General features: G+C 47.5%; 1 protein-coding gene across 2 annotated transcripts; it reads left to right on the forward strand.

Moving 5' to 3' along the window:
* The first annotated feature begins 1,341 nt into the window (after positions 1-1,341).
* Positions 1,342-24,918, forward strand: MTCH1 (mitochondrial carrier 1). Of its 2 annotated transcripts, XM_082228250.1 has the most exons (12): positions 1,343-1,570; positions 2,228-2,312; positions 4,633-4,739; positions 6,650-6,727; positions 8,175-8,232; positions 9,077-9,128; positions 17,181-17,240; positions 18,013-18,106; positions 19,379-19,426; positions 20,619-20,686; positions 21,321-21,396; positions 22,157-24,918. In XM_082228250.1, exons 1-12 carry the CDS (start codon positions 1,397-1,399, stop codon positions 22,223-22,225), a joined length of 969 nt encoding a protein of 322 aa, XP_082084376.1. In that variant the 5' UTR covers positions 1,343-1,396; the 3' UTR covers positions 22,226-24,918. The 2 variants fall into 2 exon arrangements, with proteins under 2 accessions (XP_082084377.1, XP_082084376.1); XM_082228251.1 differs by lacking the exons at positions 21,321-21,396; positions 22,157-24,918 and adding an exon at positions 20,795-21,027 and having other exon boundaries at positions 1,342-1,570.
* The last annotated feature ends 1,570 nt before the right edge of the window (positions 24,919-26,488 follow it).

A 26,488-nucleotide genomic window follows, 5' to 3' on the forward strand; every position in this document is an offset into this window, starting at 1 on the left:
TGGCCTGATCCAGGACAGCTCTTCTTCGGATTCCGGTGCAAGAATTCACACACCAAAAGCTGTCAAGAGACAGAGACGGCCAGTGGAGCAGTTGCACAGGGGTTCACTATTCAGGATGGACGGGCTCGGACTCACCACGCAAGGTTTGCGTGTCTGCAGCTGCAATCCTATGCCCACTTGCACGAACTCAGCATGACTTACAACCTGAGCAGACATGCAGAGGATTCTACTGTCAACCAACCGAAACCATCCCACGACTGTGTTAAAACAAAGACAGACATGGGGTGCGTGCGTGGATATGCTCTCCTTCAGCAAAAATGGTCTCTTCCAACCACCCAGTCGAATGCAAGACGGCGCTTCGGCTCTTTCCACACAGACCCGCCGAGATTTTTACCTCTCGAGGAGCGTAAAATGGAGATTGTCAAACCAAAAGGCTGGGAGTCAAGTCTTTGCTATCTCTATGTTGCTTACCGCCCTAAACAGATTTAAATGGTTCCGCCCCCTTAATAAGCTGGGGGCTCCTGTCGCCCAAGGGCGCCCTTGGACTCGTTTCCACTGGTATTTGCCAGAAGGAAACATGCCTGAGAAGGAACCGGGCGTCTCCGACGGCAGCCTTCTACTCTCCCCTCTGCACAACAATGGTATCGTCCAATGGTTACAGAGATAGGAAAATGTAGACTTCGAATGGTTCCATGGCTCTGCCTCGGGGCGCACTTCGAGCGCCATATCCCTCCCCGCTTTGGGTTGAAATGACGGCTCGAGCAGAAAACAAGCACGGAATCCCGGACCCGTGCCTGGGCAAACAGGTCCAGCAGTGGCCTCAGGGGCGGATCTTTTGCGTTTTCTAATGCAGACCATGGATCAGAGGGATTCCGAGCGTAACTGAGAGTTGAATCGAGGGTCGCAGAAAGGCCACTCCAACTGCAGACTGCAGTACTGGCAGCTGAAAGCCTCGCTTTCGTAAGGCTCTCTCCCTCCCTGAACATTTTTAAGGGTTCACCACTGAAAATAAAGCTTAAAATCACATTTCTTTCAAATGAAATAACATCTGAAGTAGGAAACGACCCTTTTTCCTGGGCGTTCCTGGATGGATCGCTTCTAACTCAAAAAAACCTCTTGAAACTCTGATTCATTGTTTTCACTATTCGCTAAAGCCCGCTTTCACGTCCGCCCCAGGATGGGGGGGAGGAGGGTAAGCATGAAAATAAACCCGGAAGTTATCGTTATCCGTGGTCACTCTAGATTTTCTGAGTCTATGCAAGGAAGCAGCCAGTTCCTTCTCCCTGCCGCAGCCCTTCCCCTTGCGTGATGTGATGACGTAGAAGCCCGGTGACCGAAGGGCTCGGTCATGTGACGAGGGCAGGGAGCTGTACCCGGAAGTGCCTTCCCTTGTTGGATGGGGGCGGAGGGGATGGCGGCTGTAACGGTGGGCCCTGGGGTACCTCCCGCAGCCGCTGGGCCAGGAATGGGGCCGGGACCGGCGGAGGGGGCCGACGCTCTCTTCGTGGCCTTGAGCGCCGGCTTCACGACCTTGAGCCACCCTCTGCTCTATGTCAAGCTGCTGGTGCAGGTGCGGTCGCATCCGAAAGCCGGTTCCGGGTGGGCAGTCTCTGTGGGCCTCTGACGGAGCAGGCGGCCCCAAGAATTTGGGGGTTGCGAAGCAGGGCCCGAAAATTAATTAGAGTTGTTGGTTTTTGCTGTTTATCTTGGGATGTGCCTCCCGGCATCCCTGGGCAAGTAGGTGTAGCCTTCGTCTTAATTATTGGGGCTGCCCCTAATTAGGGCTCAGTTTCCGGGTTTTGTGGTAGGTGTGACCCCTTGCAACAGGTGGAGGAGGGTCAGTACCTCATAAATGAGGTTTATCTCCTTTTTGCAATTTATTTTAAATATAAAAGACACTGTCAGAACTAAAAAGGTGTGCCTGTGAGGATGATTTGGTGTTTACCCTTCACCATAAGGGTTCTGATTTGGACTGTTTACCCTTCACCATAAGGGTTCGGAGTGGGTTAGAACAATGCAAAAAGACAATACTAAAATTAGCTATGAGGCCCCAGGCCTGTAAATCTTTTAATTCAGCAAAGGGTTGGTGTTGGTGAAACTGAGAAAGAACTGAGAACAAATGGGGAAATGTACCATCTATATAGGATGTAAACTTATGAATGAAGAACATTGGTATGGGGCAGTCTTCCAAGAAGCAGATGTTGCCTGACTGGTATCTCTTTTAAAGGTTGGGCATGAACCTCTTCCTCCAACTGTCGGGAGAAACTTGTTGGGAAGAAAAGTACTTTACCTACCTGGCTTTTTTACATATGGTGAGCATACTTTAATAAAAATCCAAGGAAAGTTTGTCAGTACAGTAGTACCTCTGGTTACAAACACCTCGGGTTACAAACACTTTGGGTTACAGACTCTGCTAACCCAGAAGTAGTACCTCAGGTTAAGAACTTTGCCACAGGATGAGAACAGAAATCGTGTGCCGGGCAGGAGGCTCCATTAGCTAAAGTGGTACCTCAGGTTAAGAACAGTTTCAGGTTAAGAACGGACCTCCAGAATGAATTAAGTTCTTAACCCGAGATAATACAAAACTTAGAAATGATAAGTCAACAGTAGTATAGTGCTGTGATAAATCAGTTCTTTTTTTTTAAAAAAAAAGCCTTTTCTGTGAACAAAGTTGTTTTTTTATGAGAATATAGATGCTGCAGGAGGAATACTGCTTAGATCATCTTGATTTGCAATGATCACAGACAAAGACAACAATAAAGTGATAGCTAAAATTGTATGGTGCACTAGGTTTTCATAGTTGAAACTGGGAGTACTCTCCAGTAGACCTTATCTTCTGAGTAGGCATGTGCTGAATTGCATTATTGCCTTTTAAATCTTGTAGGCACTGGCCCAGTTGCATGTAATGCTAAGTCATACTGTATCTAAGCATGAATGCATGAATATGAAGGTACTTGCAGTAAAAAAAAGCTGCTGCTGCTGCTCTACTTAACATGAAACCATGGTTTGGCACTACTACAGCTGAACCCAGGCACATAGCTAGTCTCACTCCAGACAAACCATGAGTCTGGGTTCAGATATAATGCTAAGCCAAACCATGTCTTCATTTTGAGTAGCTCAGCAGCAGGACTGGGGGAGAAACGAAGTGGCTGTAATTTTTACAGTGAGTACCCACACGCTTAGCCATGGTTTGGCTTAGTACTGCATGCAGACCAGGCCAACACTCTTTATCTCACTTATATTGCTAGTCATTTTGTAACAGGAAAAAAGTATTGTCTGTGCCACGGATTGTATGGAATCATTGTTGGTCCTTGTTTACTTAGAAAGGGTTTCATGTGCTGCAAAAAGTGCAGTTTGGTGTGAATAATATCTACTTATTTGAATAATGCTAATAACAACAATAATAATATTTCTTATACCCCACCCATCTGACTCGGTTGCTCCAGCCACTCTGTGTCACTTCCAACAAAATTACAGAAAGAAACAGCAGCAACATACCTAGTGTTAGGCCAGAAAACCCTTTTTAATTGATAGTACCTTTTTTGATTTTGGGATATCCATTTAGATGGATAAGGATTTCATCCTTTTTGTAAATTACTTTGAGGGTTTGTTTGTTTTGCAATCAAGCAGTGTATAGATTTTATAAAACTATCAAATTATAAAATAAATCATTTCGTTATAACAGATATTAGCTGTGAAAGTGTTACTATGAGTAGTGGTATGATTGTTGAGGATTTAGTTTGCTATTTTCAGCCATACCACTTACGTGCTTCTCTTAGAGAAATGTTTGGCACCTATTAAAAAAAAAATCATTAGCAAACTGTTTTGCATAAAACAGAATTTTAAAAGACAGATACATTTATAGCATGTAGAGAGGCAGAATGTGTATACATCACTGCATGAATCTATAATACTCCTTGCTTTCTATATATATAATGGTATAGAGCAACCATACTGTGACTTAGAATCTGGGGGGGGGGGGTTGCTAATGAAGCTTTTTAAATGCATTTCTTTGTGATTGTTTTATTGTGTGAAGCAGTCAACTGAAGAGCTAGTCAATACAGCTGTTTAATGAAGATCACTTTGTAGATTTGCTCTTACAGAAACATTTTCTCTCTTTTGGGAAAAAAAATACAGCTAGGAAAAAACACTGCTTTACAGCAACCTGAGGGTTGGAAAAGTGGAATTAGTCTTATATTTCCACTGTAGCAAACAACCACGGCATTATACTATACTAGGAGCACATTTGAGTTTTTCCTCTCTGTCTTACCATCTGATGCTTGTAATAATTTAGGCTCTATGCAATTCCTTTCAAAACGTTTTGCAGATTATAACCTGAACCCCTTGGGGTGGAAGGAGGCAACACAGCTAAGCACGAGTTAAAGGAATCTTCACACTCTGACCTAGCCCAGTAAAATCCAGTGTAACTCTTTAAGGTAGGCAGACCACAGCTGAAAGATTTAGTTGGCAATGTCAGGGTTCTCCTCATTTTACAATGGGATCTTCAGTATCAGTGGATAGTCTAATGCCCTGAGACGTGTTATTCCAAATAGATGTTTAGTCAGCTGCAAGTTGGAGCTTCTGAAGACTGACAACGACGATGATGTGACACCACAATCGTTTATTTCCTAGCCAGACACATTGTGGAAGTGGATGGGAAAAGGGGCCTTTTCCGTGGCCTTGCTCCTCGAATTCTCTCTAGCACTTTATCCACCGTAAGCAGAGGGAGAGTAAAGAAGGTAAGGATCAAGTTTGCTCTCTGCACTCAGTGTACTGAAGGCTAGTTGTGAATGACTTTTTTTTAAAAAAAAAGAAAGTCAGGTCAGCATTTCACTATAACTCAAGTGTCAGCTGACACCACTGTGGAGTGAGAAGGAATGAGCTTCAAGAGCAGCCACCACTGCCACTTCTCTGGTTGTGGCAAATAGCCCTTTCCTTCAACCAGAGGCAGTAAATCCTTTGCAAGAGCCTGAGTTGCTGAGCTGAAAGAGCAGCAGCAGCTGCTGGCCTTATGCTGAACGGAGGCCCTCTGAGCATGTCTTTTAACTTTCTCCCTTTTTCATTCTGTGAACGATTTCCTGAATCCTCAGCATTTTTTTTTTTATTACGGTCCTACACTGATGGCCCTCTTGGACCATATTTTAAATTAATTGATTATTAAGTCACCATCAGGCTGCTTTAGGAATGTCTTGAGTGCCTTCAGCCTCCCTAAAATAATGATGTGCTGATCCTCTCTTAGTGACCTTTTATTTCCTGTGAAAGCCTGTTAGTCTGACACTTCTTGGCCTGCTCAGTCTTTGACAGTGGGGCTGTTGATTTCACTTTTCTAATTGTCAGTGACAGCTCCTCATTAAGGATGGGAGGAGTGCTGCTCTGTCTCCTGCCAAGATGAGTTGGCTGCCTTCCACTCCGTCCCCTCCTGCTGTGCACAGGAAAGCTCCGAAAGCTCAACACTGCCTGATTCAGCTCTATGGTTCGGGAGCCTGCGCCGGCTGCCACTCCGTCCCGTCTGTGCATTGCTTGGAAGTGGGAAGAGAGGCTCATTCACGCTCCTTCAGTGCTTTCGAGTCTGGGCCTCCTCATGCTGATTCTCTTCCTGCTAATGATGCTTTAGACACAGGGTGATGAGCAGGAGGCAAGTGCATGCTTCCAAGCTGGGCATTTTCAAAGTGGAGAGCAACTTCCTTCTCCATTTGTGTGAGGCAGAAAAAGTTGTGTGTGTGCGCACACACACACACACACACACACAACAGGGCTCCCTTGCAGCAAGAGCATAGGGAGAAGGGAAGGAAGTTGGGGAAGGGCCATAGCTTGATGATAGAGCACGTGGTTCGCATGCAAAAGGTCAGAGGTTCAACTCTGGGCATTTTCAGGTAGGACTGGAAAAGCACTGGACAGCTGTGGCTAATCCATGTAGACACTTATCTAGGTTGGCTAATGGACTGACATGGTTCCTACTTCCTTAAGGAGGAAGGGGGAAGCAAAGATAGGGGTGTAGCTCACTGGGCAAGTCACTATCTTTCAACCTAATCTGTGTAACATGGTGATCCCCCCTCATGTATGGTCCTCTGACCTCCTCTCCCATTTCCCCCCAGCTATATTATTTATTAGAAATGGGGAATAGGGAGCCTTGGGAACACCCCTAAGAGCAGATGCATCAAGTGCCATTGCTCATCATAGCTAAGTCTCTGAAGGGAGGCGAGCTTAATGTCTGTTCAGGATTTAACTTCCTTCCACAGGGCCTGTAAGACAGAGCTGTTCCACCTGGCTTTCAATTTGAACTTAGCCTGATCTTTTATTCCCCTTCCTTTCCTCCCCCTCCCCTTTTTATGAAGATTACCCGCTCTGGGATCCCACAGCTAATTCTCCCCTGGTCTCCTCGCTGGCCCAAATAGGACTAATTTAGCCAACTAGCCCTGGTGATCATCTAATGTTTATTGGATGGATTTTCCCCCAAATTGATTTTTGAATTCTGAATTTATTGTTATTCACGTTTTATACTGTATTTTATGCTATTTTTTGTTGCATCAATTAAGTGTTTTAAATTTGTTGTTAGCTGTCCTGAGCCCGGTTTTCTGAACTGGGAAGGGCGGGGTATAAATAAATTTTATTATTATTATTATTATTATTATTTTATTTTGTCTTTTAGGCCTTTCCTTTGGAGGATATAGAACATGTTTCTAACAAGGATGATGTGAAAACGTCCCTTCTGAAAGTGGCAAAAGAGGTGGGATCCATTATCGAGCAATCTTTCTTTTCTTAATCTTTTACCTAGTGTTTGGAAAAAAGCAACACTGTTTTGCAACTTTGCATTCTCATAAATCTAGGAAAGTTAACATGGTTCATTTCTCCCCAACTTCCTGTAAGGCTAAACTTAGTTTGGAAAACTGCCTGGGGCTAACGCTGTAGTGGCACGCGGGTGGCGCTGTGGGTAAAACCTCAGCGCCTAGGACTTGCCGATCGTATGGTCGGCGGTTCGAATCCCCGCGGCGGGGTGCGCTCCCGTCGTTCGGTCCCAGCACCTGCCAACCTAGCAGTTTGAAAGCACCCCAGGGTGCAAGTAGATAAATAGGGACCGCTTACCAGCGGAGAAGGTAAACGGTGTTCCGTGTGCTGCGCTGGCTCGCCAGATGCAGCTTGTCACGCTGGCCACGTGACCCGGAAGTGTCTGCAGACAGCGCTGGCTCCCGGCCTATAGAGTGAGATGAGCGCACAACCCTAGAGTCTGGCAAGACTGGCCCATACGGGCAGGGGTACCTTTACCTTTTAACGCTGTGAGAAGATTGGAAAGGTTGAAAATGCAAACGTGGGGTCAGCCTGATTTCTTAAGATTTTGGCTCTTCTGCCATCCAAGAAATTAAAAATTAAAATGAATGGATTTAATCTAACTAAATAATTGAAGAACAGTTTCTGTGAGCACAATGGAATTTCACTACCCCCCCAAAAAAAAAATCTTCTTCAGAGAGAACCTGCAGAGGACATTCGGCAGATGAGTGGGGAGAGGGAAGGGAAGTTCCATTGCCATTGTAGAATTTTTTCCTTCACTTGCACAACCGAGTGTTGCAGAATACACTCATGGAAGGGACTTCCCTTCCACCCCTTGTGCAACCTGAAATCTGCTCCAGAGGGTCCTCCAATGCTTTGGAAGAGATTTTGAGATGGAGGGGTTGCAGAGGGGAGAAGGGAGAAGTTCTGTTGTTCAAGTAGCAGCCTGCTGTACAAGTTCTGTGGCAGCATTAGATACCATCAAACGATTTTTGAAAAATGGCATAATGAGAATATAAAAGACCTGAAAGTGGTCTTCCAACATATATAATGTGAGGCTTGAAAAGTTTCAAAGAAAGCAGAAATTTGCCTTCAGACATGGGTATACCTCTGAGGTCAGATTGTTTGTGTTACCGAAGCTTCACCATCTCTCCTCTCTGAATTATCTTGTATACAGTTACATCAGAATAAAGATATGTGGGAGGCAGGTCTTGGCTTGGGGTAACGAGACTCTGGGAATTGCTGCCTTCTGTGTAGTCCCCCCAGATTTGTTTTTTCAAAACACAAAACTGAAATACTTAAAAGCAATCGGTTTCCCAACATAGTCCTAATGACAGTGTGATCAGTTGCAGCCATGCGATTTCTCAGAAGGTGGTTCATACTGCACTCTGCTTGACCTTCTTTCTCAGACCTCCCATGAGATGATGATGCAGTGCGTATCCCGGGTTATCTCTCATCCGCTGCATGGTGAGTTGTGTGGTCTGCTGTCTTTCAATCTCTTTCTAACCTTGAGGGTTGTTGGGTTTTTGTTTTACAATCGAGTGGTATAAAAATTTTGATAAAAAGAAAGATTAGCTTTTAGTTTGTCTCTTGAAGCAATTGTTTTAAACAAAATTGGGGAAGATATTCCTAGCCATGACAGGAGCCTGATCTTGAGTCAGACTCATTTGAGATGTTCTTACTTACTAAAGAAAACATTTCTCTCTCCCCCTTTCAGGTGTTAAAACCTATAGAGAAGGAAGTTTGCTGTCACTAATGATTGCTGAAGTAAATTTGACTCTGCATAGCAATACAAGAGACTGAGACTTGTTCCATTTCATGACATTTTGGTCCTACAGCTTACATAATAATAGGTGCATGTGCTGAAGTGTAAGAGGGATATTCACTCTACAACTGAAGAAAATATTTCATACATCTGACAGGGTGGATTCTGATGCAGGCATGAATAACCTGTGGCCCTCCAGACATTGATGAACTACAGTTCCAATCAGTCACAGCCAGCAAGGACCAGTGATCAGGGATGCTGGGTTGTTGTGTGGCAGCATCAGGTGGGCCACAGGTTCCCCATAATCAGTGAAATCTTATGCAGCTTGCTAATGTTTAAGGAGCCACAAGGTGCTCCTGGGGTTTTTGCTGCTAGGGAGGTATGCATTTATATCTCTGTTAAGCATCATGAACTAAGAACTATGACTGATAGAATGTTGCATTTTGGGGGTTGGATTTCATGCCTCATGTACTGCTTGATAGATCCTGATGAAGCGATGAAATGGTTTGCAACTGCAGTTGCTTAAATGCCTTTGTTTCCCTGCAGTAATTTCAATGCGCTGTATGGTCCAATTCGTAGGACGGGAAGTGAAGTACAGGTGAGATTGTTCTGCCCTTTGAGAATTGAGCCTGAGAATAATAGTCTTGCATAAACTATTTCCTCAATGTGAACCAAGCAGCACCAGCATGAACAGCTCCCCGTTCTTCCTCTTACTTCACTGTGTCTTTGACGCTACATATCCATTGTCCCACTAGAATTTTATTCTAGTTTCAGCATCTTCTGTTTCAGACAAAAAGGAGGTGAAACACCAATACAGTTTCATAGCGGTCTCCCTGTGCAGAAATTTAAGATAGTGCAACTATGCAGTCACAATTTTAAGTATTTATTTGCTTTCTATAAAAACATGCATATGATGCTTTGGGGGACATACTCCACCTAAGAAAGCTCCCAATATTGTAAAAACGCAATTGTCAGGGTTACTTCCAGATCCTAGCTCACAGAGGATCACGCTAGCCAGCGGTTGTTGATTAAAAGTCTTTATTGAGTTACAGTCTCCATTCTTGAGCTGCTGCGTGCAACCCTACGCCTTATGCTTAGGTCAGCGAAGCTCCTTCTGAGTCTCCGCCCCTTGCGCACCAACTTAATATCCTAGCCCTGCTCCACCTTTTCCGCCTGACAGTTCTCCTCTGGGTCCCTCTGCCCCCCTGGGTCTCTCCCTTCCGGGATTCTTCTGACGCTGACCCCCCTGACTCCCCTGTCTCCTTGCGCCGGGCTTTAGGACCTGGCTCTCTTTCCGGGCTGCCTACTGCGCCACCTTCCTGTGCATTTGAACTTGGCGCGCGCGCCCAACCTTCCACTTTCCGTCTAACCGTCACTTCGCTCCCCGATGAAGGTGTGGCCACTCCTGACTCGTGCCCTCCCTCCTGTTGTGAGCTGCCAGCGCTAGTTCCCAGGCGCTCTTCCTCTTCCCTACTCTCTGGCGGTGACGTAGGTCCCGATCTCCAACTGCTCCCCTCTGAGTCCCCTCTGGCTCTTTCTTCCTGGGGTGTCCCCCTAGTCTCCCCCCTTGCCCTTGCCACTGGTGCTCCTCTTTGTGAATCTTCTGATTCACTGGACAGACTCGGAGATCTCGGGTCGTCGTCGTCACTCATCCTTTCTTCTGCCTCCTCCCCCTCGCTCTCTGTTTCCTCCCTTGCCCTCGCCTCTGCTCCTGAACCCCTGACATCCATCCCCCCCTCAAAGCCCCCCCTTCCCCCCTCCCCTCCCTCCGGTGCGGGAACTGGGTGCTGCAGTGTCAAAGGGACGAATGTCGGGTACAGTTCGCTTCCCGTGGCCGGCCTCCATCCGCAGACTCCCGGTTCTTCCTCCCTGCTCTCGTCAACGACGGTCACCTCTGCTTCCATCTCCGTGCCGCCGTGCTCGAGACCCTGGTTGTCCCCGAAAAAGTCCATGTCGGTCTCTCCCTCGCTTCCTTCTGTAGGCGTAGCTCGTCCTGGACCCTCCAGCCACTTCCTGCGCCACTGCTCCTCTGGTCGATCATCCCACCAATACGAGGGTTCTGAGGCAGATCCCGAGGGTGACCCCTCCGGGGAACGGGCGTCTCGTGTCGGTTCCTCATCCGAGTCGAACCCCCGGAACGTGCTGGCTGAAAGCGTGGGCGTGAAAAGCCAGTCGTCGAAAAAGTCCGCCGGCATTGGCCTATGGGGAAAGAGGGCATGAAACTCTTCCTTGAGCAGAGGTTCATCTAGAGCGTAGCCCGGCACCCAGCTGTTGGCATTGGCCGGGGTGCCCTCCTTAGCGAGAAGGTATTCTACCCCCTCTTCCCCCCATCTGGAGTCCAAAATCTCCGTGACTTCGTTGAGGCGCACCTCCTGTGCCACTCCCCGTTGCCTGGTTCCCTCTCGGAGCGGACTCGGCACCGTGCCGGGTTCCTGAAACCTGTGCGGTGCCTTGTAGGGAGTGAGCACCGATCTGTGGAACACCGGATGCATTCTGGAACCCTCCGGAAGCGCCAGCCTGAAAGCCACCGGGTTGACCTGCTCTTCGACTTGGTAGGGCCCCAGTTGCTTATGCCCTAGTTTCTTCTTGGCCAACGACCTGGCCGGCACTGCGTGGGCTGCTAACCAGACCCAGTCTCCCACCTGGATCTCTTCGCCAACCCTTCTGTGTTTGTCTGCCTGCACCTTGTATGCGTGTTTGGCCAGCTCCAGGTGCCGCCGCAGCTGATCGTGAACCTCTTGCAACTCCGACGCGAACGCATCTGCTGTCTGCGGCTCCCCCTCCACCAGTCTTTCCAGTCCCGGGAAGGTTCTGGGGTGCCTCCCGTTGTTGGCGAAGAACGGCGTGACCCCCGTGGACACGTGCTTCGTGTTGTTGTAGGCGAACTCGGCGAGCGGCAGGTAATCCACCCACGTCGCAGGCTGTTGATTCGCATAGCATCTCAGGTACTGCTGCATGATGGCATTGACCCGCTCCGCTTGCCCGTTGGTCTGCGGGTGTCTCGCCGACGCCAGGTTGATCTTGACGTTTAGGAAGCCCATCAGCTTCTGCCAGAAGTTTGAGATGAACTGCCGCCCGCGGTCGGACAGAATAGACCGTGGCAGACCGTGAACCTTGAACACGTGGTCTATGAACAGTTTGGCGGTTTGTTCCGCCGTGGCCACCTTCGCACACGGGATGAAATGCGCCATCTTGGAGAACAAGTCCACCACCACCAGCACGGCCGTCTTGCCCCTCGAGCTGGGCAGATCCGTGACGAAGTCCAGGGCGACTCTCTCCCATGGCTCGACCGGAGTTTGCAGCGGTTCCAACAGTCCGGCCGGCGGTCTGTGCACTGGTTTGGCCCTCTGGCAGGTGTCGCACCTCGCCACGTAGTCCGCGACCTCCCCTCTCATTCCGGGCCACCAGAAATCCCTGGCGACTAATTCCACCGTCTTCTCCTTGCCAAAGTGCCCGGCAGTGGGCGCGTCGTGCAACTGATGCAGTACCTTGGCGCGAAGTTCGTCTCCCGGCACGTAGATGGCCCCTTTGCGGATGAGCAATCCATCTCTCAGCTGGAACCCGTTGGTCGCTGCCGTGCCCCTTCGCATCTCAGCCATCTTTGCTTGCGCGAAAGAGTCATTCTGCAACGCTTGTCGCACCGCCTCCAGGTCCACTGTCACCGCAGCGCACGCCCACACTGTTGGCGCGAAGATGTGCATGGCGGCCGCTGGCGTGGCGTCCTCCAGATACTGTGGCTTACGGGATAGCGCGTCCGCCATGATGTTGGTGTCCCCCGGGACATACTCTATTCGGAAGTCGAAATTCGCAAAGAACTCAGCCCAACGTATCTGCCTCTGGTTCAGGAACTGTGCCGTGCGCCAGTGCTCCAGATTCTTGTGGTCCGTGCAGACCTGCACCGTGTGCTTGGCTCCAATCAGGAAGTGCCTCCATGCTTTGAACGCTGCATGAATAGCCAGCAACTCCCTGTCCCAGATGGTGTAATTCTGTTCGGACTTGCTGAGCTTCCTGGAGTAAAACGCTCCGGGCCTCCAAACCCCCTGCGGGTCCTTCTGCAGCAGGACTGCTCCGACGGCCCTGTCCGAGGCGTCTGTTTCAACTCTCATCGGCCTGCTAGGATCGACATGAAGCAGCTGTTCCTCCGAGGCGAAAAGACGCTTGAGTGCCTGAAAGGACTGCTCCGCCTGCGCTGTCCAGATGAACTTCTTTTTCTTGGAACTTAGCGTGTCTGTAATGGCTGCAGTCTGCATAGCGAAGCCTTTGATGAACTTGCGATAGAAGTTCGCGAAGCCGACAAATCGTTGGACCTCCTTCCGGTTGCGTGGGCTTTTCCAATCCAACACCGCTCGAACCTTGGCGCTGTCCATGGCGAGCCCCTTGTCAGACAACCTGTATCCCAGGAAATCCACCTCCGTCACGTCGAATTGGCACTTCTCCAGCTTGGCGTAAAGCCTATGTTGCTGGAGCCTGCTCAGCACTTCCCTGACGTGTCTGTCATGCTCCTGCTGCGATTCCGAAAAGATCAGGATGTCATCCAAGAAACAGACGCACGTCTTGTAGAGGAGCCCCGCCAACACGTGATGCATGAAAGCTTGAAAAACGTGGGAGCCATTTTGCAATCCAAAAGGCATAACTCTATATTCGTAGGTGCCCAGGGGTGTGAACATGGCTGTCTTCCACTCATCTCCTTCCCGCATGCGAATCAGGTTGTACGCCCCTCGCAGGTCCAACTTGGTGAACACGCTGCCCTTGCGTACTTTCGCGAGGAGGTCGTCGATTCGGGGCATGGGGAAGTCCGACGGCTTGGTGACACTGTTCAAAATGCGGTAGTCCACCACGAGCCTTTTCTGGGGCGTGTCTCGCTTCTTCACAAAGAATACAGGACTGCCCCCCGCTGCCTGGGACTCTCGGATGAAACCGCGTTTCAAATTATGATCAATGAACTCCTTGAGTTCCTGCAGTTCGTCTTCAGACATGGAATACAGCTTCCCTTTGGGCAGCGCCGCCCCCGGCAGCAGGTCAATCTTGCAGTCATATGGTCTGTGGGGGGGTAGCTTGTCTGCCTCCTTCTCGCAGAAAACCTCCAAAAATTCTGCGTACTTGTGGGGAATCGCTTGCAGCGTGCCGAGCAACAGCTGTGACTCCTCTTGCTCCCCTTCTTGCTGGGGCATGATGCAGTGTTCAGCACAAAAGGAAGAACCGAAGGTCAGCTGCCTCTGGTACCAAGCCAGCGTCGGGCTGTGCCTGTCCAGCCAACTCATGCCCAATACAATAGGCGTGTCTGAGAGTTGAGTGACGTTGAAGCTGATAATCTCCTTGTGATTTCCAAGCCGCAGCACCATAGGTGGCGTCTGCTTCACCACTTGCCCCCCTAACAGCTCCCTGCCATCCACCGTGACAACCTGCAGTGGCAGCGCGGCAGGCAGCAACTGTATAGCGTGCCGGTCGACAAAGTCCTGCCCTATGAAGTCTGCATTGCTTCCCGAGTCGACGGTGATTGGCACGTCCATGGTGATTCCATTGGGTAGCTGGAGCGATGCGGTGAGCCTCACTACTGGCTTGGGCGGGAGGGGGTCCATGGGCGGTAAAATCTCTGGGGACTGCTTCACTGACACGTCTGGCTGGGCCCCAGTGCCTCCTCTTCCAGCCAGACATCGTCGTTTCCCTGCTGTGGTTCTCCTTGCTGCGTTGCTGCAGTCACCATTGCTGAGGCTGCAGTGTGCTTGTGGAGCCTCCGGGGACACTCTTTCGCCAAATGGCCTGGATCCTCGCAGATGTAACACTTCCTGTTCCCTCTAGGAGGCTTCGCTTTCACTGCTGCCGGTGCTAGGGCTCTGGCTGCTGACTGAGCCCTTGCACTCCCAACCTCCATCGGTTCCACCCCTCCCCCTGTTGGGGGCGTGGATTGCGCACGCGCTGCTTCTCTGGGAAGGAAGGAGGAGCCCCTGGCTGGTTCGCGCCCGCTGCGCCCTTCGTCCCTGCTCCACGGACGTTCTTCCAGCCGCACTCCCACCGCCAGCGCCCTCTGAACGATCTCCTGCGTGGTCCGGGGTCTCTCCCCCCTCGCAATCTCATCTTTCACCGAGCTGTTCAAGCCCTCCCAAAAAAGGTCTCTGACGGGAGCCGAATCTCTGTCCCATTCCAGGGCACTGACCAAAGCGAAAAAGCGGGCATGATATTGCCGTACGCTGGCCCTCCCTTGTCTTAGTCCGTGCACCTCCCTTCGGGCAAGATCCACGTCAATGCTTGATAAAAAACAGCCATCCATCGCTTTAATAAAGGCGTCCGCATTTTGGAGCGCAGGATCCTTATCCCTCCACAAATTGCGCAGCCATGCTTTAGCGTCTCCATGCAAATGGGACATGATGAACCCCACTTTCTCTTGTTCATCTCTAAAGTCTTTGTGCAGTAGCTGTAGTGCACACATTACGTCTGCTCTAAAATTGGGGTACTGTTGCAAATTCCCATCGAAGTGCGAGACCAGACTGCCTGTGCGTCTCCCCAACCCAATCCCCTCTGATTTGGGTGTCTGTTGCCCCTGCTTCGTAAGCACGTCCAACCTGACCTGGAGATCCCTGTAGGCGGCCGCTGCGTCCTCCTCTCTCTTCCTGGACGCCACCGCCTCGGCAGTCAGTCGTGAAACCGCGTCTCTGAGTTCCGTTATTTGCTGTTCGGCCGTCATATTGTCTACCGTTCGTGAGCTTTCTTGTAGGCACCCGCTTTCCCTCCTCTCCGCGAGGTCGTGGATGTCCACAATTTGAAGAGAAGGAGCTTACTGTCAGGGTTACTTCCAGATCCTAGCTCACAGAGGATCACGCTAGCCAGCGGTTGTTGATTAAAAGTCTTTATTGAGTTACAGTCTCCATTCTTGAGCTGCTGCGTGCAACCCTACGCCTTATGCTTAGGTCAGCGAAGCTCCTTCTGAGTCTCCGCCCCTTGCGCACCAACTTAATATCCTAGCCCTGCTCCACCTTTTCCGCCTGACAGTTCTCCTCTGGGTCCCTCTGCCCCCCTGGGTCTCTCCCTTCCGGGATTCTTCTGACGCTGACCCCCCTGACTCCCCTGTCTCCTTGCGCCGGGCTTTAGGACCTGGCTCTCTTTCCGGGCTGCCTACTGCGCCACCTTCCTGTGCATTTGAACTTGGCGCGCGCGCCCAACCTTCCACTTTCCGTCTAACCGTCACTTCGCTCCCCGATGAAGGTGTGGCCACTCCTGACTCGTGCCCTCCCTCCTGTTGTGAGCTGCCAGCGCTAGTTCCCAGGCGCTCTTCCTCTTCCCTACTCTCTGGCGGTGACGTAGGTCCCGATCTCCAACTGCTCCCCTCTGAGTCCCCTCTGGCTCTTTCTTCCTGGGGTGTCCCCCTAGTCTCCCCCCTTGCCCTTGCCACTGGTGCTCCTCTTTGTGAATCTTCTGATTCACTGGACAGACTCGGAGATCTCGGGTCGTCGTCGTCACTCATCCTTTCTTCTGCCTCCTCCCCCTCGCTCTCTGTTTCCTCCCTTGCCCTCGCCTCTGCTCCTGAACCCCTGACAGCAATAAATACAGTACTCTAAACTAATCACAACTAGCAAAGGCTGCAGCCTTAATAGTTATTAAAAAGACCATTTAAAAGAGTTAGAGAGACTAATAAAACAACTAAAGAGTGCTATAGTATGTACCAATTCTGGAAATAAATTAAAAATTGCAAAAGGCAGCTTGTAAATGATGACTTTTAAAGCTTCATTTAAAAATCTGCAGCGCGGAGGCCATGCACACTTCTTAGGAGAGAGTTCCACCTGAATAGAGATAGCTTGGTTGCCAACTACCCATCTCCCGGTAACCTCATGCTTAATTTACTGCAATGCAGCATATACACAGCAAATTTCAAAAATAATCCAGAAACTGCAGTTGGTCCAAAGTAAGACTACAAGATTCCTTGAATCCTTCTTCAGCGACTCTACTGAAGAAGGTGTATACGCTAAGCAAAGTGAAGTGGGGGCTACTAAGGAGAGAGGGCCTTCTGTGTGGTGGCACCCCAGTTGTAGAATGCCCATCTGAGAGAGGCTGGCTCAGCACCTCCTTAGGGTTCTTTGGTCCCCAGGTCAGGATTTTTTAAAAAAAAAATCACAGGCCTGTTAGGTATCTGAGAGTAGGAGTGTTCTGAATTGCACTTATGTGCTATTAATATGCTTTGATTCATCCCTGCTGGACATTTTTGTGCTGCAAACTGTTATTTTATTATGGTGATGGGAAGCTTTTTTGGGAGAGAGACCAGGGGCGGGGGGGAGAGATGCATTCTGAAGAGAGGGTATTTGGTTGGAGGCTGTGTGAGTGGGACTGAAGGTGGCTGTGGGCAGGGCCAGAGCCTTCCCTCCCCGCAACCCCCTTTCTCGCTCCCTTTTCTTCCCTGGCAAAGGAGAGATTACTCCTGGCCAGAGGTCTGAACTGCTGCTTGCTGAGGGCTTTGAAATTAGGCCAAGGGTCGCTGGTTGTCCACCCCTGTGCTAGAATCATAATGCTAATTTAGCTGTTGGTTTGTTCCAAGGAGAGGAAGACGATTCTTCTTTCCCCTGCTTGAAGCATACAAGTAGCAGCTGCATAAATGTGCTGCTGACTGCAGAGGCGTGTGAGAATTTCTTCCCCAAGTCTTAACCATTTCCTTTCTCAACAGGGGCGTGCTCAGCTCCATTGGGACAATTTGGAAGGAAGAAGGGCTGCTGGGATTCTTTGTGTACGTGAGTCTGTCTGAATTCCTAGCACACCTTACTCAATCTGAAACTTTTGTTTTTGATCAGTTGCCACACCCTGGGCTAGCTCTTATTCCACACAGTCATCTGCCAGCAGAACGGGAGGTTGCTGTTCCCACTCCTTAGGATTCAGTTCTGTACTCAACATTTTTCTACCAGGCAGTGCATAGGATGCTGCTCCAAATAGGATACTCATTTGGAATTCTAAAACTCTGCAGGTACATAGCAGAGATAAATTTTGGCCCGTCATGACCAGGCAGCAGTGTCTCCTGCGTGTCACATAAAAGTGATAAAAGCAAATGACTTGGGGCTTCATAGGCAGCACCTCAGCCTTGGAGCTCCTCCCTGCATTATGTCAGAGCCTAAGGCACTTTTTGGAAGGAGTCCCAGACTTACTACTTAAGCAACAATAATTACTAGGAATGGCTCGGTCAAAACAGCAATAAGGAGATCAACAAATCTTATTCTATCTGTGATTACTTTTTAATCAGCACTGAGGTTTCTAAAATGCATCTGTGCTGTAGAATGCCATGTAGAATGAGTTAATGATTTCCTTTTGAATTAACAGACCTGGAGGATTGGAATCTCTGTATCAGGGTAGGGGTTAGCCACATTTTCTGGTCACTCTTGATGAGATTTTTGTCTAAATTGCATCTTTCTTTTTTTTTAAGGCAACGGTTCTGTTTTAAACAGCCACAAAACTCTTGTAGTTTAACTCAAGTCTTTGTTATCCAATTTTCCTTCTTGGTTTTTCAGCGGTTTAGTTCCTCATATCCTAGGCGATGTCATATTTCTATGGTGTTGCAACCTTCTGGCTCACTTGATCAACACCTACGCAGTGGATGACAACGTGAGTGGTGGGGTTTCTCATCCTGTTGAGTTGCTTGTTGGTTTAGTGCAACAGTGGATCTCTGGGTGATTTGCCCTGAATCAGCACACACACACACACACACACACACACCTTACTTGTGAAAAAGAATGCTTGGGAGAAAACCAGGAGTGGATTTTTGTATGGAAGGACTTCTAAACTTGGTTTTGATAGTATCATTGAATTTCTGGACTTCTTAGTGTATGTCCACCTTTCGGGACTACTAGTTAGTACTGATATCACAGAAACATATGGGTCGGAAGAACTTAGCAGACTTGCTTATAGCTGAAATAAAACATGCTATGTTTTGATAGCAAAAGTGTGAAGAGAGAGAGAAGCAGGAAATTTTCAATGACATATTTGGACCTAGGTTGAAGCCTTGATTTGCAGAATGTTCTAAACTGAAGGGGGAGGGGTGTCATCTGTAAGTGAGGCCTCTCTCTGCTTTGTTTCCACAGCTCAAAGTGAGCATGGTTTTAAGTAGCTGACAAATCTCAGCAGAGAACATGAACCTCCCCCCACCCAGCAATACTGTTCTGCTCGTCTGTAAACTTTACAAGCTCGAGCCGTCACCATATAGCAGCCAGGAAGTGCCTTTGCCACATTCTAGCCAACTTTTTCTGTTCAGTGCACATGGTTTCTCTTAAGCATCATTGATTCCCCATACTCAGTTTTTGCCTCGTTTGCAGCATGCTAATTTAGGCTAAGAAAATATCAGAACTCTCAGACCTGTTTGCTGGGAGCTGCTTGTTAATACGGCTCATGAAGTCTTTTCCCCTTTGGGGACATGGGATTAAAACAGGTGGAGTTTAACTATGGAAAAGTTATTTCCAAAGAAAAGCAAGCTGAATTGCCTATACTTGTGTAACAACTCAGCAGTCTTTGTGGAGTTGTGTTTACAATGTCTTCAATCCAGTGCAGAAATGGGGAACCTCTGGCCCTTGACCTGTTGCTGAACTACAATTTCCATCAGCTCCAGCAAGCATGGTCAGTGACCAGGGTTGGTGGGGCTTGTAGTTTAGTGACTTCTGGAGGACCAAGCGTTCCCCACACCTGGTTTAGTAGGTGCCTCTTGTCAGTTTAAAGCTGTTGCTGCCTGCGTTAGCTCAGATCTGGTTTAGATTATATCTAGAACTGTGCCAGTCTCTTTGCATATTCCATGCAGCCTTATTGATAACCGGTGATCTGCTTGTATTTGCTCAATGTGTGTGATGGTCTGAGCCTGAAGAAACCTCTGATCTCTCTTTGTTTCAGTTCAGCCAAGCCTCTGTAATACGAAGCTACACCAAGTTTGTGATGGGGGTATGTAAGCGATGGTGCCTGTTGGGGGAATTGGTCGACATACGACTTGTTCTCCTTCTATCTTCCACTGTTCTAGGGAAATAGTGCACACCCATGTATGACGTTGTATAAGTACTGAGTCCTGGCAACTGGGAACTTCAGATCTCAGGGTTTGAACGGTTGATTTATGACCCTGACTTAAAGCAATAACTGGCAGCCTTTTTGGCAAGTGTGCTTCAAATGTGGTCCAAAGTATGAAACAGTGCCGCTACAAGCATTATTGCACACTAGTAGCTGTAACCCATCCCAGGCCTCTGCTCCTGGCCTCTTCTCATCAGCATAGCTTTGCAGAGGGAGGCAGGCTGTGTAGACTTGGCTCACTCCCATATACAGTCATACCTCGTGTTGTGTTCCACTGCTTACGAATGCAGCAACCCTGGAAGTGTTTACTTCCGGGTTTGCCTCCCGCGCATGCGCAGAAGCGATCAGCACCCTTCGTGCAAGCGCAGAAATGATCGATTGCGCTGCACACATGTGCAGAAGAGGCGCTCTAGTTGCAGACTTTTCAGGGTGCGAACAGCACCCTGAAATAGATTAAGTCCACAACTAGAGGTACTACTGTACTGGCTCCCACAGTCACTGCCTCTTGCTCCACCAGCGATGGTGCTTATGCCACAGGTTGGCCACTTTAAAAAATCTGGTCTGCTTGAGGCGAGGTGAGTTAGATGAAAGACCCAAGTCTCCTACCTGTAAGTCCTATGAAACTGCAACTGGCGAGTGGCCAAAAAATTGCTGGTCAACCCAGATTCTCCTTGGGCTCGAGAAACTGCCATGCTGCCAAACCAGACTCGAATAAACCCACAATTAATAAAGTGCAAGATGTGGGTGGGGAAACCAGCTGTCATCATAACTTATGGATCTCTTTCCACGTGTAATTTTTAACAGGCATGTGCAACTCTGTTGTTAAGCATCTTTCAGCTGCAGTTCTTCCTGCCAGTTGATGTATATCTGGGGCCTGTTATGCTGCTTTTCTACATAACTGACAGTTAAGCTGCCTCGGGTGAAAAAATTTCTCTCTCTGCACACTCAAAATATGCTGGTCCTGTCTTGTTGCATGAGGCTTCTTGCTCATTGTTTTTTGGGGGGAGAGGTGGGGGACAGTGTCTCGCTTTGCCATATGGAAGGGAATGCCTTAGATATGTCTTTGTTTCAGATTGCTGTGAGCATGCTGACGTACCCCTTTCTTCTTGTGGGAGATCTCATGGCGGTGAACAATTGTGGGTATGTGATTTCACTCTCCCCACTCCCACCCCCAACCAACGTTATTAATAAAAACTTAATAAGTTGGCAGAACTACTTATTCTAGTCATATTTTCCTATACTGAACAGCTTAGCCTGGACATATGCACACACAGCATGAAAAATCACGCCCTCGCATCCCTGCACGCACCTAAAAAAATGATTTGGGACAGACAGACTTCAGGCTGATGTGTTTGGAGATGATGCGCACTGAAGGAACCAGGAGGAAGAGAAGACCTCGGCTGTGTGTATATGTGGAAATAGCCCACAGTTATTTTTGCTAGCCAGCCAGCATTTTTAGGTCAATAAACATGAAGTGAACAGCCTCTGTGTCTCTCTCAGGTTTGTGAATGTTCATGGTCATTGAAGGAGATGGAGTTAAGTCGGTGGCTTTTTGTAAAGTTTCTGCAGCTTGTAGAACAATGAGAGGGTTTGGTTTTCTGTTGTGTATTGCCCCCTTTTTAGAGCAAGGACTGTATATATTTGTGTCTGTCATAACTGAATAAATGAGAGCATCTGGAGGCAGTAGTGATGTTGGTTCCTGTTTACACCTTGATTGCTTGCTTCTCTCGCCCTCAGTTTGTTCTCTTCCTTGACTGCTCTCTTTGCTGTATAGGTTACTTGCTGGCCTCCCTCCACGCACCCCTGTGTTTTCCTCTTGGATTCAGTGCTGGAGACACCTCAGTGCTCAGGTGAGCAGCCGTGTTTCCTCTGAGATGAATTTAGCCAGAGAAAGTAAAGCTTTGGTTCCTGAGCAGTTCCTTAGTACAGATGGATGGCAGAAGCATGCATCCTTTCTTGTCCTGAACAGAAGTGGATGATTCTTAACTTTTTGCAAATCTGCCTTTGCAAATTTAGCCACAGAAGAAGCAAAATGTCACCCCCAACTCCCCTGCCGTTTTTACTCTTTAGTGTTTTCATAATCTTTAAAATCTTGTTCAGACTAACATCAGTAAGGATAATCTTCCCAGTAAAGTCTATTCCTGTGAGATTTGGTGTTTGTCTTTTTACACCACCGTAATATTATGCAGGGTTTCCCTAGACGTGTATAAAATACAGTGGTACCTTGTTTCTCAAACTTAATCTGTCCCGGGAGTCCGTTCGACCCCCGGAACCATTCAAAAACCAAGGCGTGGCTTCCGATTGGCTGCAGGAGCTTCCTGCACTCAGTCGGAAACTGCGTCAGACATTCAGCTTCTGGAAAACATTCACAAACCGGAACACTTTGTGGTGGTCGGGAGCCGATTTGTTTGATGACTAAGCCGTTCAGGAACCAAGGTACCACTGTAAGAGGAAGAGGGAAAAAGGAATGCATATGGGGGATTACTATTTGTATTTTGCTCCTGGTTTACTGTTGCTGCATCCAGCACCCTTATTTACTATACATTTTTTTTAAATGGCAGTTCTTTTAAATGTTGGTTTCCAACACTTCTCCTGTTTTCTTCTCCCTAGGGGCAGCTCTTCAGAGGCTCCAGCCTACTTTTTCGTAGAGCATCTGCACCAGCATATCTTATTGATTAATCTCATCTGGGAGAAAGAGGTCAACCTAGACTCTTGTAGAAGAAACCTTCAATGCTTGCTTTGACATTTCCTTTTTAATTTTGAAGTCAAAGGTGAAAGAGCAAGAGCATCTTCTCCCCAGCAAATTGGACTGGCTTCCTAACTGCACCATGTTGACTTAAGTTGCCAGCTGATCTTGCCAGTCAGGGTGGGGCAGGAGCACTTTTCAGTGCCAGCCAAGCCTAAAGTCCAAAGGGACAGCCTTACTGGAGAACGGTTATAGCTTCTGAAGGCTTGGCATGCACATGGCTCTCTGGAGTCAGGGACACAATGAGAAGTTTGTTTACATCATTCTTTGCACTGCCTAAACCAGCCGAGACTTCAGGTGGTTGCAGTCTCTCCTCGGTGCCATCGTTAGAAAAGTAAAATAGAATAGCCATTCTTGCATTAGTCTGTGGACCAGCAAAACAATTAGACAAATTGGAGAAGCTAAACTTAGCTCTGTCAGCTTTGGCCTCTGCCTCATTGGCTAGCCTACATGTTAAAATCCCAATTGGTTTTAGAATATTTTTCATACTTAGGATTCAGGAGAGCCACAGAAAACGTACCGTAAGTGGCAGTATTATTCATTTTCTAACAATGACATGCAGAGAGCTGAATCTTGGTTTAACATAGCATCTCTCAGGTCTTCCACCACCCAGATTTTTCATGGGGTTCTTCTCTTAAGTTGGCACATAAGAGTAATCAGTTTTATCTGGGTTTTGAACAACCTGAGCACGGGAAGGGGGTGTTGAACACTAAGAGGGAAGATACATCATTTCCTAAGGGGACATAACTACAAGCACCTTAAGATTGAGCTGAGTGTTGCTCACTAATGAGATGTTTAAGCCAGAATTGGTATAGCTAGTGCTATTTTTCTAGAAAAAGAGGTGTTGGAACTCACCATGAATGCCTCCCTTGTTCTCTCAGAATGGCAACAGCACCCACTTGATTGGTGCTGGAACTGAGTTCCTGCAAGTTACAGCTGAAAAAAGCCCTAGCACAGGTAACACTAATAGTGTCCACAGGGCCACATGTGGATACCACATGTGAACACTAGGGCTCTTCTGCCACTCATGAAGCCAGGGGATCTTCTGGGGTGGGATTCAGTAGCACACAAGGGGATGCAGCTGGGGGGGGGGTGAATCATGGCCAAACTGAGATAGCATGTAAGCAAAGAAAGGGAATGTTTTCTCTGGGACAAAAAACACATGTTGTGCTGACCTGTATGTGAATAAGCTTGTCAGACTTCCTGGTCTAGACCTATTTCCCCAGTTTAGCAGTGCTCCCCACTGTGAGATGATGCTGGGCAAGAAAGTCTGCCGTGTTAAGGACTTGTAGCTTTTTTGTGTAGAACGGAAAGGTTTTTGCACATTGGTTGTCATAGCTGAGGCTGCCTTCTGATCATGTGAATTTGGGCCATGATTAGTTTTTCTAATTTCTGCTTCAGAAGTTCATGTGAGTTGGCTCTGGTTGACATGAAGACTTTCATTATTAGATCAATTCCACAGTCAAGGGGGAGTCGTGTGGCTACTTCGCCACAAGCATGGCTGACAGTTCAGTCCACAGTTGACTGCTTCCCCCACTTTCGCATCTTTGCAGTAGCATGGCAAACGTTGGGAAATTATCTTCCTGGCAAAGCATCTACTTTACCAACAATTTTGAGACTTCTCTGCTAAACACAGATTCTCACCACACTTTAGTTCTGTGAATTGGTGCTGAGCTTGAGACAAAGGCCAAGCCAACTCTTGTCAATTAATGTGGTTGTCCACATTGGTTGCTTTGTGGTTGCTTTGGTTCTGCAACTGTTAAACTACTTGATCTTGTATGCCACAACAGTATATAAGAAAGGTCAGTTTATTTGTGAATTGCACTAAAGTAGTGTTTCATTTCAGCAAGGATGTGGTTGTAGCACGCTGGCTCAACTTAAGTTCAACTATTAGTGTTTGTCTTCAGGAAACTAGGTGATGAGGGAGTGAAAATCCAGCATTGGGATTCTAAAGGCAACCAACTCCTTGTCCAGTAAAAGTGTTAGAGGCATTCCTTTGTTTGTGATCAGAGCTTATTTATACACACAAAAAAATGGCTTTATTCCCGTCCAGTGCTGCTGTACATAGGCTTTCCCCGTTCCATTTGCTGAGTTATTAGTTCTTTGTTGTATGTGCATGAGTGGTGTATGTGTTACTAAGTAATTCCAAATGCATCTGTGCTGGCTTCTGCAGTGCCTGGGGATTCTTTCTGGGTCAGAAGGAAGGGCATTAATTTTGTAATGTCATACAGTGAAAAATGATATGGATGTCTTGTGATTTCCCCCCTCTAAATCCTTGGGGAGCCCAGGAAGAGCCTGGTCTTGCTTCTTGTTTTTTGCATCCAAGGAACCACAACAATTCCTCAGAGGAGGAATAGGGTCATTTGTTTTCCAGATAGGTGTCCCAAATCTTTTACTTTCCAAACATTGTCATTTGAACAGATACTTGTCTTGATGCTTTGGAGATCTTGTCCTGTATAGCATATTAGTACATGTGGGAGGCTCTTGTGGTATCTAAAATATCTACTACCTTATCCCTTTGACCCAACCCATCACTTTAATGCTTTTACCTTTACCATAAAACTGCATGATATTGTTTTTATAACTGTTAATTGAATTCACTTTGAAATAAAACTGTGGGAAATGACATCCCTTGAGCTTCTTTAATGTTATGCATGAACCCAAGGACTGTAAATCTCAGCCGTCTAGTCTGCTTGTTTTTAAATCTAAAATATTCACACACACAAAAACACCCATTGAGGTTATGTGCTATGTCCATCCTGCTCAAATGAGACTGTAAAGGTCAGACCCAATCAGAACAATGAAACTAGAATGAAATGTTCACACTGCACCACAGTGTTGCTGTGCAAAGGCTACAAAATACAGTTGTACCTCAGTTCTCAAACATCTCCATTGATGAATGCTTCAGAACTTAAATGCCGAAAACCCGAAAGTAAATGCTTCTGTTTTCGAAGACACCTCGGAAGTTGAACGGCTTCCGCTGCTTGTTTTTCAATTTTCTCAATTGAATTTGCAGACAGTCCTTTGCACCTCGGTTTTTGAACGTTTCGGAATTCGAATGGTCTTCCAGAATGGATTACGTTCGAGAGCCAAGGTACCACTTGTACTGGTATGTTTTTCAGTAAGTCAGTTTTCGCATACCCACCTTCCTTGTTTATGCCCTACTAAGACTATTGGCCATGTTGGCTGGACTTGATGGGAATAATAGTCCAGCAACCTCTGGAGATCACCTCTGATTTGTAGGAACATGGGTATCAGGGTTGGGAAGGACTCCTTTCAGAGACCTTAAAAGAGTCGCTGCCAGCCAGAGTAGACAATATGGGACTATATGTTCCATGGTCTGACTTGGTATAAGTCACCTTCATATCACCTGGCCTAAAGATTTTTGCACATTATGGTTCTCCATCAACCACTTCAGAATTGCTTAGGGTCTTGGTCAACCACTTAATTACTTTTTTGCTGTTGTAGGAGTTTGAATTGTAATATACAGTATACAAAATAAAAGACTCAATAAAAATACAATTAATATTCAGCATGATGGATGTGCCAACTCTCATCTTCAGCTACAAATCCTCAGATGCACCACAGGTCACCTGAATGAAGTCCACAGACCACAGTTTGCCATCCCCTATCCTAGACAATAGCCTCAATAGACTGTCTTGGACTCCAGGCTGTCTTCCTTGCCGAAACATCCTCTTTTCACTAGATCCCAGGCTTTGGCAACTCATAAACATAGTTCAGTTTGTTTAGAGATCTGGTAAAGAATGTATATTAGATTAGGTAGACATTTGGCTTCTGGCAGTGGTTTTACTGTACAACTGACTACTAAATTATTATTAATAAAAAGTAAGATCTCAACAACAGTGACAGGGTCAGGGTCACTTTTCAACCTTTAGTAAAGGTGCTAAGTTATATACGTAGTTGTATATGAAGCAAACTTTGCTTTCCCCAGTTACATGCAGATTTTGTTTATGAGCTTTCCAATAGCACTGTGGTGATCGTGCTTAGGGTACTTTGTTTGAGGATCATATCTTCTGAGGCATAATAAGCTTCTATGCTCCTCTTGCCACACTGCAGTGCACCATCAAGAATTTGGGGAAATAGCCTGGGAAAAACCCTTTTCTCTCTGGGTCAGCACTACATCACTTCACAGTGGAAATCCAGCCATGCATCGGTGGGCAGACAAGCACAAGCTA

This window comes from Podarcis vaucheri (genome assembly GCF_965113315.1).
Source record: "Podarcis vaucheri genome assembly, chromosome: 6".
Lineage (NCBI taxonomy): Eukaryota > Metazoa > Chordata > Lepidosauria > Squamata > Lacertidae > Podarcis > Podarcis vaucheri.

What these genes read in the sequence shown, in the direction of transcription:
- MTCH1 (XM_082228250.1), top strand. Translation starts at nt 1,397, where the DNA reads ATGGGGGCGGAGGGGATGGCGGCTGTAACGGTGGGCCCTGGGGTACCT. An exon ending in ACCTGGCTTTTTTACATATG is followed by an intron (nt 2,313 to 4,632) that starts GTGAGCATACTT and finishes TTTATTTCCTAG; the next exon opens with CCAGACACATTGTGGAAGTG. An exon ending in GGAGACACCTCAGTGCTCAG is followed by an intron (nt 21,397 to 22,156) that starts GTGAGCAGCCGT and finishes TCTTCTCCCTAG; the next exon opens with GGGCAGCTCTTCAGAGGCTC.